This window comes from Mixophyes fleayi, chromosome 8, assembly GCF_038048845.1.
Source record: "Mixophyes fleayi isolate aMixFle1 chromosome 8, aMixFle1.hap1, whole genome shotgun sequence".
In the NCBI taxonomy this organism is placed as follows: Eukaryota; Metazoa; Chordata; class Amphibia; order Anura; family Limnodynastidae; genus Mixophyes; species Mixophyes fleayi.
The window spans coordinates 9,675,227-9,695,227 of NC_134409.1; the positions used below are offsets into that span (position 1 = coordinate 9,675,227).

The 20,001-nt window shown below is 42.0% G+C and overlaps 1 protein-coding gene and 1 long non-coding RNA gene across 3 annotated transcripts in view; one reads left to right on the forward strand and one right to left on the reverse strand.

The window, feature by feature from the left end:
- Positions 1–2,745: 2,745 nt before the first annotated feature.
- LOC142098912 (uncharacterized) overlaps positions 2,746–20,001 on the reverse strand; it is a 114,860-nt gene continuing 97,604 nt past the window's right edge. The window contains exon 3 of the long non-coding RNA XR_012678455.1: positions 2,746–3,763. This is a non-coding gene — a long non-coding RNA (uncharacterized LOC142098912). The remainder of the gene's footprint in view (positions 3,764–20,001) is intronic.
- The window catches only part of DNAJC6 (DnaJ heat shock protein family (Hsp40) member C6), a 57,812-nt gene continuing 51,657 nt past the window's right edge, over positions 13,847–20,001 (forward strand). For both annotated transcript variants that reach the window (XM_075181831.1, XM_075181830.1), the window contains exon 1: positions 13,847–14,023. Coding sequence is in view for 1 of the 2 variants with exons in the window: in XM_075181830.1 (XP_075037931.1) it covers positions 14,002–14,023 (22 nt within the window). In the remaining variant the exon portion in view is untranslated. The remainder of the gene's footprint in view (positions 14,024–20,001) is intronic.

Here is a 20,001-nt window from a genome sequence, read left to right on the forward strand (position 1 = left end):
TGTTCCACCCTTCTCAAAGTGTACTTCTCTCACGCCAAGTCTTAAAGCTAGTAAGTTAGTGACTCTGGTTTTATTTCTGAAACTAATTTGTGCAACTTATTTTGTATGTCTTGTTATTAACTGTTTTGTAATTAAGCCTTGGAATTGCTTTCCCCTGCTATAGTCCCACCAGCCCCAGCTGGCAAAGCCTAGTGCTGGTTCCTGTATTGCCGGTTTAAATTTAATGATTAATAGCAACATTGTGACTCTCGACTTTACAACCTATCGACATTTTAACCCTGTCGACCTAATTAACATGTTGACATTATGAATGTCAACACTTTCATTGTCAGCATTTTGACCACTCTCAAAAATATATACAAAACAAAATAGTAATTTCTTCAGTTCATTCTTTGCAAATACAATTCACAGTAAATTCACAGATAAAATGGGGGAACCCATGTGACAAGAAGCATAAACTGCTTGATTCAGCAATAATTAGAACAGATAGTTGATTAATTTGCCTTAAATGATCCATTATAACAAATTGATCTTCATCTGCAGTAAGGAATCTCCCTTGAAATGCTCTCCATTGCCCTCTAGTGGTGACAGGCAAGCTGTATAAATAAAGTAAATGCGACATAGTGCAATACAAACGTTTGGCCCAAAACAAAGCTGTTTATTTTGCATTTTTCTTGTATGTTTTTGTTTATTATTTTTTTGTGTGATTGTGGTTATTACAAATTACATACATTTATGTAAGGCCACATTACCATGCAAAATATCAGCAATCAAATCTGCCTCTCTGTATATAATTATTATGATTATTATTATTATAATAATACTGGTCCCCGGTACTGTGCTCTTCGGTTATCTCAACCACGTGATGCCTGAACACTACTGCAGCATCAATCCTCTGAATGACAGACGATGCTCAGTTTGCCAAGGAGAGTAGAACTGGACAAAACAAGTTTATTTAACCAATTGGCGAGAACAAAGAATTGTACATCCACATGTGATTCATCTGTTCTAGGGATTTTACAGAGATAATTGTTTTTTTTAACACAATAGCTTTGCCCTGTTTCCCACGTCATTGTTACGGTTTTCAGGAGTTTTCTATCAGTCAGTGTTAGCGCTGGCCTTCCTAAGGTGCGGAGTCTAACAAACCACCCAGTCTTCACCAAGAACCGCCGCAAGGCGGGATGGATTTTGCTGCAGGAGGTCCTCAGGTTACGACCCTTAGGTTAGCCCACTGACGTGATAGGTGACAGACATTTGGTAAGAGATCCGGCATAATAATGGAGAATAGACTCTGTAGAGGTAGTGTAGTATGGCACAGGGGAGCAGGATCAGTCAGCTGAAGAAACACAGCACATACTGAAGAATCCAAGCTGTAAACAGCGGAACACTGAGTCAGATACACTAAGACACACCACACTCAGGAGAGTCGCCGGGTCGGATACACAGGTGAACAGGCAGCAGAGTAGTCAATAAGGATAGCTGGGTCAGATACACTGGTGCACAGGCAGCAGAGAAGTCAATAAGGGTAGCCGCGTCGGATACACAGGCAGCAGCGGAGTCAGAAGCAGAGGTTAAACAAGCCAAAGTTCATACACAGGGAAACACCAGAAACAACACAGGATACACAGGGAGAGACACAAAGTGGTAACGTGTTGCTCTGACAAGGTTGCAGTGTCCAGCTGAGCTTTATATAGTCTGCAGATAGTATATGCCGCCTCCAAGCCACGATCATGTAACCGCCCGAACCAGGAAGTGGTGAGCTGTACACAGAGGCAGGGAAATCAGCAGCACAGGAGCAAGTAAGTTTGTGACAGTCATGAATAGATTAAAATAACACAAAACAGTTATGACTTTAGCCAGTAGATGGCGGTAGAGCCATATAAGAATGGACGGGGGAAAAATATAAGGGTTCCGAACTTCAAGAACAGAAAAACAGTAACTGAGTAGAAGTTAGCAGAAGCTTGTACCAGTCTCTACCGGCCAATTAAAGCAAGATGATTAGGAACACCGGAAGTGAGTGATACCTCATGAGACGATCTGTTTTTCAGAAATGTTTGCCCCTCTCTTCTAACTTGCAGAGATCTGTGGGTAATTCAGCTGGTCAGATTTGGGGGAAAATACAGAGAATATCTCAGTGGCACATGAACAATATAAAAAGCATTCTAGTGACTATTATGCAATGCAGACCTTTAAATCTCTGATGACGATGCAATAAAGACCCCCAGATCTCTGCTTGATAGTAGAGGGGAGGTACAGAGCGCCCTCTGCTGTTCCGTTCTGTACTTACTCTCTGATAACCAGTCAATCCGCTGTGTATAGGACGCTTCAACTTTTCATATCAGATCAACTTATATCTTAGGTTCGGGCCCTTTAACATGTACTAGAACTTTTGTAGGATGACCAGTAGTTTCCATACATAAAACTATTGAATAATTATCTTCTTCACTACTGATCAAATTCAACCAAAGCCATAGATATCACTAGACATTAAAATCATAATTCAGGGTTTTCCTGTGTATCAGAAACATCTATTGGTGAGAAATAATTAGAATTCACAGGTACATTTTCCCAGATCAAGTGACGTCTGCCTGATATATCTGTTCATAGCCTATATTATAATTATTATAAACAAATATGTATGTAACACAAAGGGGAACACAGGTTCTGCTGAAAACCAGTTTATTTTGTGTTACTGTTTCAATAAACAATGTAACAATGTATTGTTAATGAATGTGAACTGTGGGAATCATTGCATCCTATGACTGTTAAGTGACTCATAAGTGATAAGTAAGTCAGCAGACAGCATGCAGTGTTTATTGATTAGTCTGGCCTCTGTGTGATGTACAATGAGCTCTTTATTAGTATGAAACCTGTATCATTAACCTTCCCATCTGAATCACAAACATTTATAATGTTCTTTCTGTCCGTCATAAGTAAATAACATGTGACTTGCTGGCTCTTGTATAGCTACAAGTCCCAGCATGCCTTGGCAACCTTCAGCATAAATAAGTTTCTAATTTCTCTGAGTATTTCACATCTATGTAAGTGGGCATTCTGCATGGTCAGCTCATGTGAAATGAAATATCCACAATAGACTCTAATGTAACTGTGCCCCCTAGTGGTGAAATGATCATATACATGGTATATAGGTCCCAATTACATTATTTGGCCTGTGTTATGTGCATAAGTCCCTGCCCTATTAGCGAGCATTACCAGTTTATGACACTAGGTGGCAGTATAGAAAAGAACATTAAGCACTGATTAACAGGAAGTTACTTCTTAGCTGTGGCTGTTGTAAGAAGATCTTTATGCTGAATAAATGGATATTTCTGCTGGACTCCTCTCAGCATAGTGACCACTACACAATGAGTGGTGGGATCCATAAGTCTGGAGTGTGTTATAAGTGAGATCATGGCTCCATCATTTGCTACAGAGCTGGCAATCTATACAATTGTCTTTGGGATTTTTGTAAAGTACGATAGTTGTAATTTCCTTCACTAATGGACCAAGTGCTGTGGTTTTGAGATAACATTTTGTAGGTAAAGCAAAATCTAGTTTGGTCTTTTTGGGCATTCCTGATAACAGTTTTCTTGTGCAAAGAATGTACAATAATCATATTAGTGTTTTAGAGTCAGGCTCCAGCTTGAGATTCATAAGAACCATCAACAGGTCACATTTTCAGGAATTCTTTAATCATCCACAGGTGAGTTCGTCTATTTTGCTGGGTCAGTAATTCTCCAACCTGTTCCTACAAACAGAAGTTCTGAAAACATGACACATTGTTGATGTTTTAAGACTGGAATTATGCAACTCTGTTCTAGAGTGAAGGGAATTCCGATTTTCTATGCATTCAATTTTATTAGGTTGCTTCCATAAAATAAAATTCTACTATATAACATTCCTTTGTCTTAGTCTTCATACCTTTATAGTAAATGTCTTTCGTTTTAACAAGCCCCTAATATTCAGTAGTTAGGCATAAGAGCCAGCTCACTACACTGATTGGTAAGTTTATTTGGTGCTGTACACCTGTCTTTCCCTTGTAATTGGTCAAACAGAGATTGGATTAAATATATATAATCACCATTTATATATACAGCACCACCAATTATGCAGCGCTGGACAGAGAATATTTGTCTTTCACATCAGTCCCTGCCCCATTGGAGCTTACAGTCTAAATTCCCTAACATATACACACAGACTAGGGTTAATTTTGTCAGCAGTCAATTAACCTACTAGTATGTTTTTGGAGTGAGGGAGGAAACTGGAGCACCCGGAGGAAACCCACTCAAACACAGGGAGAACATACAAACTCCACACAGGCCATGGTCAGGAATCGAACTCATGACCCCAGTGCTGTGAGACAGAAGTGCTAACCACTGAGCCACCATGCTGCCATAATATGTATATAAATATATGGGGACCAGGCAACATGGTAACAGAAACACTTGTATAACACAGTGTATAATGACAAGCAACAAACAGGGCCAAGTGTAAAACAGAGGTGAACTGGCGGGCAATGAGGTACAAAATACAAATCTGAAAGGGTAGCCACAATTCAAAACCCAAAGGTCAGGGCAAGCAGCCAGAAGCAAGTTGGGTCAAGCACTAAAATCCTCTAGTAGAGAAATCGCACCCAGGAATCAGCAAGAAAAATCTATCACAGGCAATGTTTGAATATTAGACCTGGACTAGAATACACTGGTGTAATGGAGGCTGGCACAACTTGTGCAGAGTAACAGACAAAGCAAAGTCAGTCAAATAACAGTTTAAGTACAGCAAAGGTGTCGAAATTTGCACAGCAGAACCGAATCTTGTCGTACCTTCACAAAACCACCACATCTGGGGGGAAAATAATGGTTTGGTCCAGTGGGCTAAGTGACACAAACACTGTACCCTGAAGAGAAGAAGAAGTGTGACGTGGTCTGATGAACACTGGGTCCTCCTGTTTCACACTGATACAAAATTCATTCAATCATTCTTACAGATGTCAGCCATGCGGACTGGTGTTGGGGTTTAATGATGCGGGGTCAGTTTTTATGGCACGCTTTAGTGATAATGCTTCTGCCTATACATCATGCTTTCACATTTTATTTAATTTTTTACATATATTTACTTAATATTATTATAATACTCTATATACTATGGGCCTGAGTCACTAAGGAGAGTTAGTTTGCTCCTGGACAAACCATGTTACAGTGCAAGGAGTGCAAATTAGTTTATTATTTTGCACGTAAGGCTGTTTTTTCATGTAGCACACACATACTTTATTTTTACACTGAAATTTAAAGTTGGTTCTAGGACATGCCCTACCCCAACTATAAATCTGTCCCCACATTTTAAATTTACCTCCCCCTCCAATGTAACATGGTTTTGTCCAGGTGCAAAGTTACTCTTTTTTTATGCTTTGCTCTTCTTAATGACTCATGCCCTATAAGTGGAACTGAATGCCCAAGGCAGGGCTGGCTGTTGTACTGTGCCAGCGTGAACCGTTCCCCTCAGACCGGCCTGGCATAGCCATTACCACTCTGGGCCAGTATCACGGAGACATACCTCCCGTGTCCTGATTTCAGTGGGACTGTCCCGATTGTAGGGCTCTGTCCTGCCTGGGGACGTGTTTGTCCTGCGGGTGGGAATGTTGGGGGTAGGGGGGTTTCTAATGGGCAGCCTGGAGCTTTACAGTGCTAGGCAACCCTCTGGAGGTTTGGCCACGCCCCGTCGATATGTGACCACCTCCCCATTGTGACATGGCCACGCCCCCTGTCCCGCTGCTGGGAACAGACATGTTGGGAAGTATGCTGAGACAGCTGAATATGGTTCAGATTTTAATGATAAATTGCAGCGATAGGTGATTTTCTATTATCAACGCATATAAATAAATAGATCTTTGGCTCACTTGACAGGAGTAGAGTTGTGTTTGAACGTCACTAAATACCTGAGCTTTGTTGCTGATCAGGTGTATCACTTGAAGCCAGCAGGGTTCTCACCTGTAAAGATAATGGTCTATGCCACAGGGCTAGGAAGGTCCTGGGATGAAGCCAATGAATGCAGTGTCCTCCCAGTAACCTACCTGTGGGATGAGATGTCACAAGATGTTCGGAGCAGAGATCTACCACATTTATGCACATGGCGGCTGTAGTTGCATTATCCAGTTGTGACATTTCAGTGAGGCTAAGTAGTTTGGTATTTAGTGATACTGTCTAACTTGGAGTAATAAGTCATGTTTAAGTTTTCAAGGGATGTTCTGATTTTCTCAGACCATTCTGAAGATTTATCTTAACACCTAACAACACCTGTCTTTAAAAAGTGTCACTAAATACTAGTCGCCAGCCTGTGCCTCAAATTCAACACAAATTGAGTCCGTGTACTAATTTATTTCTGGATTCTTTTTACGAGTGAGAGAATTTTAAGCCTTCCCCTGACTGTATCTGGCACAAGGTGTGAGAACAGAGCCACCCAAGTGATGTAACACCCTCATTAATTATGCATACTGCTGGCAGTGCTTGAATTAATAATCTATAGATCTTACAGAATCGAGCAGTTTTTGTGTGAAAGACAATTAGCCACCAGCAGCTCCACTAATTATATACTCTACAAGACATCATCTGGATTTATAACACTAGGTATAATATATACACAACAAATCCAATCACTGCACCCGCAAAGAGATGTGACCTCAAACTGGACACTGTAGGTTAGGGGGTGTGAGTGGTTGGACCAATCACAAGCCGCAATCAAGAGATTGCGACTTGTGATTGGTCCCCCAACTCACCCAACCATTCAGCTGCCACTTTAAGACGCTTAGCTTAATTGATTTGCAAGTTCTGAATTACATCCTGCTGTTGTTCCCAGGATTCTGGCTTTTCACTGGTTTTCACTTAGATGGTAGTGCAGCGTTAAAGCGTACTTGTCACCTACACACAACTGAATATTTAATATTCATTAGTGTTAGTGAATATACTGGCAAGAGCATGCTCAGTCTGTGTCTGAGAAACATCCCGTGACATCATCCAGCTGCCAGCTATCAGAACATTGGCTCTGAGCGATCACATGTCATCAGTGCCAGAGGAATTGCCGCTCTCACCATCAGCTAATTTATGAAATGTTAGTATGAAATGTCACAGGATGACAAATAATATCACAAGATGTAATATACTTGCAATAGGTAAAAGATTATAAAGATAGGGAATGGAAAGGTTTGGGTCATTGTGTTGCCTATAACAACCAATCAGATTCTAGCTATCATTTTGTAGAATGTATTAGATAAATGATAACTAGAAACAGATTGGTTGCTATAGGCAACATCTCCACTTTTCAAACATGCTGGAAACTCGCAGCTTGATACATTTTACCCCCTAGTGTAGCCATGTGAGCTCTCTGACATGTTTCCACCGTAATAACATCTACCCCACGCACCTAATTTACCTTTACCACAGACATCATGCCTGGACTGCTTGCCTCCTGGGGCTTTCTGAAATATGACCCTGCTTGTATTATGTCCTGCTACCCCCACAAGTCTCCCCACCACCACATGCGTCTCCACCCCCCTCATGCCTCCCCACCCTTGTTTCCACCCCATGCCTCCCCACCCTTGTCTCCAACCACCACATGCCTCTCCACTCTTGTCTCCATCCCCTCATGTCTTTCCACCCTTGTTTCCTCCCCCACATGCCTTCCTACCCTTGTCTCCACCCCCCACATGCCTCTCCACCTCCCTCATGCCTCCCGACCCTTGTATCTGCCACCCTCATGCCACTCCACCCCCCAAATGCCTCTCCACTCGTGTTCACCCCCCTCATGTTTCTCCACCCTTGTTTCCTCCCCCACATGCCTCTCCACCATTGTCTCCACCCCTCACATGCCTGTCCACCTCCCTCATGCCTCCTTACCCTTGTCTCCACCCCCCAAATGCCTCTCCACTCTTGTGTCCACCCCCTCATCCTTCTCCACCCTTGTTTCCTTCCCTCATGCCTCTCCATCATGTTTCCTTCCCCTAAGGCCTCTCCACCCTTGTCTAGACCCCCCACATGCCTCTCCACCATTGTCTCCACCCCCCACAGGCCTCTCCACCCCCATCATGCCTCTCCCCCCTTGACTCATGTGCACCCCCTATTTGTTTACCCTTCATGTCTTCCATGTGGGGTTCTGCATCCTCTTTCCTTGTAACCACGGAGGCTCCAGCATTGCTGTACCTGCCCTCTCACAGGAGCTCTGTGCCACTGAGTCATTCTACTGGGATTGTGGTTTAGAAATCCCCCTATAAATTCTACACTGACCACATTGGCGTTTTCACTGGAAGGCGGAGTAAAGAAAGAAGCTGCCCCAATCCGGTGTAGTACATAGGGCAAAAACACAAAGGATAAATATAATATTAATGGCACTATAATGGAAACTACTGAGGAGGAAAGGGATCTAGGAGTCACTATTTCAGGTGACATAAAGGCAGGTAAGTAATGTAACAAAGCAATGATGAAGGCAAGTCCGATGCTTGGTTGTATAGGGAGAGGAATCAGTAGCAGAAAGAAAGAAGTAATAATACCACTGTATAGGTCTTTCACACACCAGGCTCTCAGGCTCTCTCATTCACCTCTTCGATGCCTTTCCAAGTTGTCCCTGCGTCCTCAGGCTCTGCTGGTTCAGACCTCTTTGTAAGATGCTGCCCAGTCTGTCTCCACTGCAGAGATCCCTCCAGAATCAGTATGAGCGCAGTCATCTTGAATTCGGTCACATGACTCCTCTCAGCCAATCAGGTCATAACAGCCTCCACTCCAAATTCCCACCAAAACCAGTTCATGGAACTTGCCATCTTGGACTTAGTAATATGATCCATCCCAGCAACTCAGAGTGCTGCTTTAGCCCAGCTGACCGCAGTCTCCAATCTGGAATCAACAACCACTGTAAAAGGATTCCCTGGAGGCCTTACCTGCTGCTGGTGCAACGTTGTATTTCAGACACCAACCAGATTCCCAGCAGTTTGCAGTCTTGCTATCTATCTTGCTACAGTCTTGCTATTAATCCAGCTCAGACAATGCAGTCTGCATTCTGGCTTCAGTCTGATTCCACCACTCTGGTTCCATTCCAGTTACTGCATTCCGGCTCCAGTCCGGTTACAGCAATCCACTTCCAGCATTCCAGTTACAGCATTTCAATTCCAGTCATCAATCCAGTTCCTTTTTGCTCCCCCCTGGTATTGTAGTCACCAGCACCAGTCTTTTCACTACATGCAGAAGAACATTATCAGGCCACCCAGCTTTGTCCACGTAATCACCAGTCCAGCCAGAGTGTCACAACCCAATACGGTTACAGACACTGGCCTAATGAATCCCGCTGTTGATCTGCCCCATGGAGCGGACTCAATGCAAAGCCTGGTGAATCAGCTTATGAGCCAGGAAACAGCACAGGGACAAATCATGCAGTTCCTGCAAGAATTGTCCTCCCGCCTGGGTAGCATTCAAACTACTATCAGTCCAGGTGACTCGTCTGTTTCTGTACAAGCTCCACCTGTTCAAGTTCCTGCCACAGCTTCTTGTCTTCCTGCCAACTCATGCCAAGTTTGATGGTGATCCAAAACTGTGCAGAGGGCTAATGAATCAATGTGAGATCCATTTTGAGCTACTGCCCAGCAATTTCCCACGGAGAAAGCAAAAGTTGTGTACATTATCTCCCTCCTATCGGGACAACCATTAGCCTGGGCATCTCCATTGTGGCAAAGAGCAGATCCCCTGCTTTCCTCATGTTCTGGATTCACAGCAGCCTTCCGTCGGATCTTTGAGGAGCCTGGCAGAACCACATCAGCATCCTTAGAAATTTTACGACTTCGACAAGGCTCTCCTCTTGTGGTTCAGTTCCATATATTAGCTTCGGAGTTGAAGTGTAATGATGAGGCCCTGATTGCAGCTTTCTAGAGTGGCTTGTCTGATAAAATTAAGAATGAGCTATCTACTCGTGATCTGCCTTCTACACTTGATGAACTAATTTCCCTCTGTACTAAAGCTGATTTAAGCTTTCAGGAACATACCCTGGAGACAGGGAAGGTGTGAAAGTTTTAAGCCGCATCACCAACTTCGGTCCCGGCAGTCCTCACCGCCAAGTGATGAGCTCATGCAGGTGAACTGCTCTCATTTAACCAAAGAGGAGCGTCAGAGATGCCAACTGACGAACTTACGTCTTTACTGTGCAGCTCCAGGACACTTACTTGATTTCTGCCCCAAGCGTCTGGGAAACTCCCACTCTTACACAGTGATGGATAAACTAGGTTGGGAGTAGTCAATCCTTCTCCACAAAAATCTGATTGTGTACTAACAGTCACTCTTGAACATGCAAGAACCTCTCAGCTTTTCTTGATCGTGTCAGAGGAGCCACCATCTTCAGCAAATTAGATTTAAGAGGGGCTTACAATTTAATTCAAATTCGTGCAGGGGACTGCTTTTAACACTCGTGGTGGGCACTACGAGTACCTAGTCATGCCATTCGGATTGAGCAATGCCCCAGCGGTATTCCAGCATTATGTCAACAAAATTTTCTGTGACCTCCTCTACAAACAAATTGTCATCTACCTAGACGACATCCTGTTCTTTCACGACTCCTTACCAACCGGCTCTTTTGTGAATTGGAGAAATGCACCTTTGAAGTCCCATCCATCTACTTCTTAAGTTATATTATTTCTGGTACTGACTTACAGATGGACCCAGAGAAGCTCAAGGCGATTCTCAACTGGCCTCTTTCAACCACTCTCAAGGTGGTTCAACGCTTTCTGGGTTTCGCAAACTATTACAGAAAATTCATTACAAATTTCTCCACTCATGTGGCTCCTATCACAGCCCTTAACAAAAAGGGGTCTGATCCCTCCAATTGGTCTGAAGAAGCTAAAGCAGCAATCCATTACATTAAGCAACTCTTCATATGCGCTCCAGTTCTTTGCCAGCCTGATTTATCCCAGCCTTTTATCCTGGAAGTGGATCTCTCTGCAGTAGGTGTAGGTGCTGTTTTATCCCAACGTTTTGAAGATGGATATCTTCATACCTGTGGCTATTTTTCTTGTAATTTTTTTCCGGCAGAGAAAAACTACTCTATAGGAGATCAAGAATTATTATAAATGAAGACATTTGTTGGACGGTGGAAAATATCCCATCTCTGTCATCACAGATCATAAAAACCTTCTGTACCTAAAATCCGCCCAGTGTCTCAATCCAAGACAAGCTAGATGGGCCTTGTCCTTTTCCAGGTTTGACTTCATGGTATCCTACTGGCCAGGATCCCAGAATTGTAAGGCCGATGCTCTTTTTCGTTCCATGGTTCAAGCTGAGGATCTTTGCTTCATCCAAAAAAGTCCCATCAATGATCCTGTGTCTTTTTCAACCAGCAATATTGTTCCTACCCCGCCTCTGGGGAACAAAAAATTTGTAGCTCCAGCACTTCACAAGAAATTGCTTCAATGAGTTCATGCCTCTCGATTTTCCGGACATTCTGGAGCTCAAAATACTTTCAAATTTCTCCAAAGATCCTATTGGTGGCCTACTCTCAAGCAGGACATCCAAGAAATCATAGCTTCCTGTTCCAGGTGTGCCCAACATAAAATATCTCGGCAGACACCTGCCGGCCAACTTCAACCATTGTCAATTCCTCACCAACCCTGGACTCATCTGTCTATGGACTTCATTACTGATCTACCAGTTTCTAATGGGTTCAACATCATCTGGGTTGTAGTTGACAGATTCTCCAAGATGACCCACTTTGTCCCTTTCACTGGGCTACCCTCCACTCAAACACTGGCTCAATTCTATATTCAGGAGATTTTTCGACTTCATGGCTTGCCTTCAGAAATAATCTCTGATCGTGGGGTCCAGTTCATGGCCAAGTTCTGGTGGTCTTTGTGTTCAGCTCAAGTTTTCATCTGCCTAAACATTGATGCAGACCAAACTGAAAGGGTGAATCTGGAAACTTTTCTTTGCATATTTATCTTATCTTCAACTGGAAAGAACTCTTATCCTGGGTAGAATTCTCCAACAATAATCAGTTCTACTCCTCCTCCTCTGGGTTTACACACTTTTTTACACTCTATGGTCTTCATCCCAGAATACCTGAGTTCCACCCTCTTCCTTCTGCCATTGTACCTGCTGCTGTTAACACCTTACGAGGCATGGACTCCACCAGTCCTCTGAAGGTGTCCTGTGGTATCTGGAACCAAGACGTTAGCAGCAGGTCCTTTAAAAATTGCGAAATGGGATCTCCATGGCTCAGACTTGTTTTTCCAGCACATCCCACAGATGCTCGATCGGTTTGAGATCTGGGTAATTTGGAGGCCAAGTCAACATCTTAAATTCATTATAATGTTCCTCAAACCATACCTTTTGCAGTGTGACAGGGCGCATTATCCTGCTAAAAAAGGCCACTGCCATCAAGGAATACCATTACCATGAAAGGGTGTACTTGGTTTGCAACAATGTTTAGGTAGGTTTAGGTAGGTGGTATGTGAATGAATGCCAGGACCCAAGGTTTCCCAGCAGAACATTGCCTAGATCATCACACTGCCTCTGCCGGCTTGCCTTCTTCCCATAGTGCATCCTGGTACCATATCTTACCCAGACACTGGGCCGTCCACATGATGCAATAGAAAATGTGATTAATCAGACCAGGCTACCTTATTCCATTGCTCCATGGTCCAATTCTGGCGTTCACATGCCCATAATACCTGGAAGGTGAGTGCATCTGGTTTTAACTGGTGTTTAAAGCATATGGGTCAGTGTTGGACCTGCATATAATGAGGTGCCCTTGACGCTGGGATGCAGGCTTAAATGTTTTGATAAAAATATAAACCAATACCTCATGTTTTCATTTTTTCTAGATACACACAGATACGCAGTGTGTTAAGGATAAGTGCTGTCAACTGTCTTTTTTGTTTTTGTATACATATACATGGCATGTATATTTCCATGCATCTGGTACCATATATATAATATAGGCTATATCGAGCGCAGGCTTGTTTTTTCTCAGGTTCTGTTTTAATGTTGTGGCTGATCGGTGTATAGACAACACTTGTGATGTAAGTGACAAATATTCTCTGTACAGCGTTGCAGAATTAGTGGCGCTATATAAATGATGATGATAAATGATATGTTCATTTGGATGGATACTTGAGATATTGATCAAGCACTTAATTACAACACACAATCATTTTGAAGTAACAGGTAATCAAAGTGCTTAAACGTGGGTAATCACATTTCTCAACGATCTTGGATCATATTCCATTGCTTTCGATTGTTTAAGTGTCACATGCAACAATTATTGTAACATTTCTTCAAATATGGTCGCATCGCAAGATAAGCTGTTGCTTGTGGTCAACTTTAGCAGCATAGTAGTGCCTTACTAGATCACTCAATGGATTCATAGTTAATTGGATTCTCAGCTTGTAGACTGAAATATCACACTTCAATTTTTAATTCCCATGTGGATGTCTGTATTCACTTTCTGCAGTGATTTTTTTTTAACTCTTTTATTACCAGTATTTTGCAGTAATTGCCTGTATTCATTCTTAACTCTTATTGTGCAGTTTGGAAAGTGTGCGATCACTGTCCATTGTCTATAGGTGGATGAAGTGCGTGCGGAAACTGCACAGGGATTAAGCGTGGCCAGAATTCAGCCTCTGCTGCATCGCCAAGTCAATTCAAGCATGTTTTTATTGCAACGTCCTGTGGCTTTTGTTTGGGACAAAGGAGTTTTAAAGCTGACATTAATCCATGGAAATCTGTTGGGAAGGAGTGGGACGTGGGCGAATCCAGGCCATGTTTTGCAATGTGTCTAACTGACAACTTGCTAAGCCTTCCCTTAAATCCGCACAGTCCAACCACAGTACAAAACGCAAGTGCTTGCCATAGTCACACATCAATAGTCCAGCTCCTTGGACATAGCACTCGATTGACCTTTGACTGGCTGTAAATGACAAATCAAAACTCAGCATTCTCCAAACCAGCTGGAGACAGACCCCTGTGATCCTCTGCACAGAAAATGAAAGAATCTGCAAATCAAGGTAAGGGGGGGCTTCTCAGCAATGCCTTCTGATATGGGTAAGGCATAATTGTGTTTATATATTTATTCCAGAACCCATTAGGAGCAGATGTCTGCTGTAATTCTAATTGCAGGGAGGTCAATGCAGGTGGCAGATCTGCCAGCTAAATATTACGCACCACAGCAGGTTGTGTTGTGCAACCTTTTAAGTGGACAAGAAGAATCATCACCATTCGCTATCTGCATTCAGTGTCACATCCCTGGCTGAGATTACCTCCGCAACCTGGGTCTCAGCTAAAATACGTGGGGGGAAAAAAAGGGAAGATTTCAAGGAGGATGAAAAAGCAATAAGGCAAAATCAGGCATAAACTAGCTAAATTATTTGCACACGTGTGGGACGGTTCCAAATCCGTATTTCCGGAATTACAGATTCTCTCCAGCAGTGACAGAGTTAACACATTAAATATTCTCTCGCTCTTCGGTCATCTCAGCATCTGAGAAACGGACTCCATTTTTCTTGCTGCTTAAATCCGTCTACCAGGCATGTGATGTTACCCTACAGATATGGCCGGGGAGGATTCATAAGGATACATTTTACCATATATTTAGCCAGTTTTTGAAAGATTTCATTTGGTTTTACGTCATTTGTGCATCATTGAGAGGTTGGATGTTGCCCTTGAGCAAGTGCATTAGCTGCGTTATAGAGAGAGGGAAACCCATATCTGCTGAGTACACTGAATTGGGCTGTTTATATGCCTTAAATACTAAAGAATTAATCCTACATTAGTCACAGAGCAATATATTACAAATCCCTATACTGAGTCATTTATTTATGGAGGATTATGATAGCCATTCACTTGTCTATATATTGTGGCAAGTGCCCAGTGACCAAACCATAAGCTATTTATAATTAAATCAATAGCAGAGAGTAATTTTAGAACTGTACACATTTAAAATATTATTTTCAATGTCATGGTTTTAATATAATAGCCAAAGGGGCTTTACATGGAAAAATACCTTATTGAAAAAGAAACATTTTGTAGCATTACTCTTAAATAGTAAGTAAGGCCACATATATATATATATATATATATATATATATATATATATAGGTTTTGCATTACTGAAGCGCTGTGTAATATACATGAAATCTCTTGGGTGTTTATACTTACCTAAACATGTCAAGCCTGCTCTTACACTCCTCTGCCCTGTCAGGCGAGTGGGGCTTCTCTGAGTAGGCACTGTCTAAGTGACAGCTTGGCAGACTTTAATTCCAGACATGTACTGTGTGAATTGCTGAATTCATACAGACAGAGGGACAGTGATGTCACAGCAGCTGAAATGACTGCAGTCTCAGATCATTATTTTTTTTTTTACCTGTGCCATATTCCATTAGGACACTGTCCTAAAAACGTGGTAGGAGCTTTATCAGTGTTGTGGAGGTGAGAGGTATTATTGTACTTTGTAAGAGCTGTGCTAGAATTTCAAGTTAACACTGGACAATGTCAATGATTGAAGCTCTATAAGTATGTTGCCCTTTTTATGGGAATTTAACAACATGTAGCTACCACTGATATTATCCATTACAGATATAGAGTGAAATTAAATTATCTGTTTAACATGTACTTTAACATTCATGGAAAAGTGAAGTGAAAAAATATATTTTTTTCCTTTATGGGAAAATACACCCTATTATGGCAGCACGTTGGCTTAGTGGTTAGCACTTCTGTCTCACAGCACTGGGGTCATGAGTTCAATTCCCGACCATGGCCTTATCTGTGTGGAGTTTGTATGATCTCCCTGTGTTTGCGTGGGTTTCCTCTGGGTGCTCTGCTTTCCTCCCACAATCCAAAAACATACTGGTCGGTTAATTGGCTGTTATCAAATTGACCCTAGTCTGTCTGTCTGTGTGTCTGTCTGTCTGTGTGTGTTAGGGAATTTAGACTGTAAGCTCCAATGGGGCAGGGACTGATGTGAATGCGCCACTAATCCCGCAGCGCTGTACAGAGAGTACAGTGCTGCGGGATTAGTGGCGTAATATAAATAGCCGATGATGACAATATTAAAATCCTACCCCACCCAGGTCATGGGTGGGGTAGGATTTTCCAATAGTGACATTAGCGCAACATGAAAATTCCGAAGGCTAACAGGGTGAGATATCAGAAATACTGACTTACCACCACACAGTCACACAACATTGACCTTAATGTTAACCCTATTCCTAACCCTAAACATAAACCTACCCCTTAGATTAGATTACACTGTGCCGGGTCCGTGCATTGTCGTTTTAAAATAAGAAGTGTCAGACTCGCGTTTTGAACTGATGTCAAATTCAACTGTCGTCCTTTTGGGTAGTCGCAATTTATTGTAGCTGGGTCGGAAATGTTGTGTGTCTGTGTGATGGTAAGTCAGTATTTCTGACACGTCGCCCTGTTAGCTTTCGGAATTTTCATGTCGCGCTAAACAGTGTCGGGGACATCACTATCTGAACAGTGACTACCACCGGTTGACTTGGATAAAAATATAAAAAAATAATGAAAAACAATAATTTAATATTGGTGGCCGATAATGCTCCTGACTTACAACAGTCACACATCTTAGATTGTAAGCTCATGTGGGGAGGACGAGCTTTGCCTTTTTTTTATTTTTTTTATTGAGCTTTACCTTCTGTTTCAAGACATTGTATGTGATTTGGTTGTATCATGATCCCTTCAGTGTACAGCGCTGTATAATATGTCAGCACTTTATAACCAAAGAATAATATAAATAATAACAATAATAATATAATGTGGCTATTATTACTATAAATATAGTCAATTTCATTTATTTATCAAGTAAGCTTATATATCATAATTTTCTTTCTCCAAGTAAGATATGCTCTGATATGTTGTTGTGAATTCTATTTTTAGCACATTTGCATCTTTTATTAGTAGAATGAAGGAATAAGTACAAGCAGTGACATCACTGGTCATGTAACTATAGCATAACTGCAGCCATTTTGTGGGAGGAGCCAATATGTGAATGCAGCTCATGAATTCGCTCATACCTAGGCTGGATTCTCATGAATATTAATTTTGTCAATAAACTGGCTGCCTTAGCTATGCGTAGGTGGTGACAGTGATTTATTATTGTTCTAGTATTTGTTGTATCCTTGCTTACTTCTAATGGGTATGTCTTATGCACCTCTTAAAAAAGAATATAAAGTATTTGTGTAAGACGTTTTTAGGTCTCGTTTACTGAATCACAGCAACCAATCAGCAATTAGCTTTTATCGGCCTAGTAAAAGTTAAGTGTCTGATTTGCTGCTATGTTTTACAATGATTGAGGCAAAGCTAGAAAATACTTCTGAATCTATTTCTCTCTGATTAGAATTATTATTCATGGATGCAGCAGTGCACCCAGTGGTCAAATTATTTACAAAATTCATAGTGGTCGATTCAGTCCAGTGGGATAAGAGCATAGTTGCCAACCTTTCCTGGTTGGCCTCCGAGAAGGGGGTGTGTGAAGGCAGGGCTCGGCGAATCGCATAATTCTGCCCTCCCCCCGTGATGTAATGGCGCAAATTTTACCATGGGGCAGGCCAAAATGATGCAATTTCTGGAGAATTGCATCATAGAGGCTCAAAATCTACCCACTTCGCTAGGGGTGGGGTATGGAATAAAGATGCTGATTATTCCGGCAAGACTTACCCCGACGTCTTCACACCGAAGGGCTCCTTTCCGACGAGGCTGCAGGACGACTGATGGGCCCACCGACCGCAAGCAATCGCGATGAATGAAGGAGTCAACGCGACGCTATTATCGGTGCTGTTATGGGGGTAATGTAAGTATGCCATTGTACGTTGTCCATGCCCGCATACTTGCATTATCCCATTACCAGCACTGATAACAGCTTCGCGGTTCCCAGTGACGTCATGAAGTCGCGTCGGCTTCTTCATCAGTCGTCCTGCAGCCTCGTCAGGAAGGAGCCCTTTCGGTGTGAAGACGTCGGGGTAAGTCTTGTCGGGGTAGTCAGCAGCATCCATATGCTGACTACCACCGTTCGCTAGAAAGTGGGAAGGATGCAGAAGAATTATCAGCTCTCCTGGGAGTCCAGGATACCTACACAGAATTCGGGAGTCTCCCGGACTTTATGGGAGAGTTGGCAAGTATGGATAAGAGGAAGTTTTTGCTTTTTATAATGGACAATGTTTCACCCAAAGCAATAAAATAAAATTTCTGCCTCGATACCTGCCGGCAAGAACTTGCGATACATAATGAGCAGTTGCGTTGGGTTTTAAGCGTTTTTTTTAAAACCAAAAAAAATAAAAATTAAAAGTGGTTTTATTGTTCGTTTTGCATAAAATAGTGCAATATTTATTAATTACAGTGATTTATGCCCATGTGTGCTGGAATCCCACTCTCCCTGAGTCTTTTCATCAGCCAAAGTGTGGGAGAGATTCACTTGAGAACAATTCACATGAGCGGATATTGAGCAAAAAGAATTGACTAGGAATTTTCACGTCCGTCCCTCACTTTCTACAGGGAAATAACAGGTGCGAAAAGTCCTATTATTTTTGGGTCACATAAGCGTGTAAAGGTAAAGAGTACAGTGACGTGAAGATGAAAACGTATCAAATTTTCACACGAGAGGCATTATCATGCGTGAAAACGGGGATTGGGGAATTCAGTGCAATGTATTTCCGTAACAGTCTGCGGAGATTCATTGTGGTGGAAATTTTACTAAAATCTCTGCTCATCTTCCCTCGCGCCCCATAGAATGAGCAGAGATTTTAGTACCGTATTAGTCACGGCTAATTGAATCTGCCCTATATAGAATGTTAGCTTTATCATCAAGAAGTGTCATACACATTATATATGATTTTAAAAGTAAATGCATGGCAATATAATTTCTGACAAGTGGACCTGTTGCATGCAGAAAATGTATGGGCTGATCTAAAATTCATAACAAAGCAGCTTATCAGTTAGGAATAAGTGATATTACTGAGGCATGAGGTGTGAGGCACAGGAGAGAGAAAAACAGGGGTGACCTGAACCTCTTAGCTGGATTTATACCGAATTATAAAATCAGGTACAAAGCTTCTATTGTTATTCTCCTTATTTATATAGCACCAATACTATGCAGTGTTGTACAATCGGAGAATATTTGGCATATTTTTATGCTGGCAGGTAAAGTGCTTTGTGAAAAGTCTTAGATCATGACCTGAGCAGTGCCTAGGGACCGGTTTCATTGCTTATGTGACAGACGGAATAACATACACCTGTAGGCAGCATGTGTTTGCTGCAGCTGTTTCTTGCTGCAGGCCCTAAACGCTGCACTTGTTATGTTACACCATCAAGGCAAAGTATGTTTAATCAGCAGGGAACCATCTTTAAAATAATATACTGTATTTTCCTGGAGAAAAAACTTGGAAGAACAAATACAAAATAGAAATTAAACCAAAAAGCAGAATCCTACGGTGATGTTGCAGTTAAGACTCTAGTTGATTGCATGAGCAGCTGAATTTGTGTTTTTGTTTAAGGTTTTCCCAACCAGAGTTGCATTTACGTAGCTGTCTGCTCTCCTTAATTTCTCAATATTGACTGCACAATACAATTGATGCATATTGGATGCAATATTTAGCATCTATATTATTTTTTTCTTTATATTTACTGAAGAGGAGTATTTAGGCAATAAGCAAGTTATAATCAATATCGGTAGACATGATGGGGATTGTAGTGTTTAAAGTTTCACATACAACGTGTTTGGACGCCCTGACTCAGTAGCAAAGTGACCCTGTAAACTATTTTAAAACGTTGGCGTTTATGCCTTTATGAAGACATCACAATCAGAATGCATTTTTAAAAAGAGGATCCAAGGCAGACGCTTATATGCTTATTACTCAGAAAGACGCCATCTAATATGCTTCGTATTGCATATTTCCTGCATGTGTGTCGGATACACCGTGTTATGGGGTCATTGTACTTGTCATGAAGCAATTGCCTCTGCTGGCCGTGAATG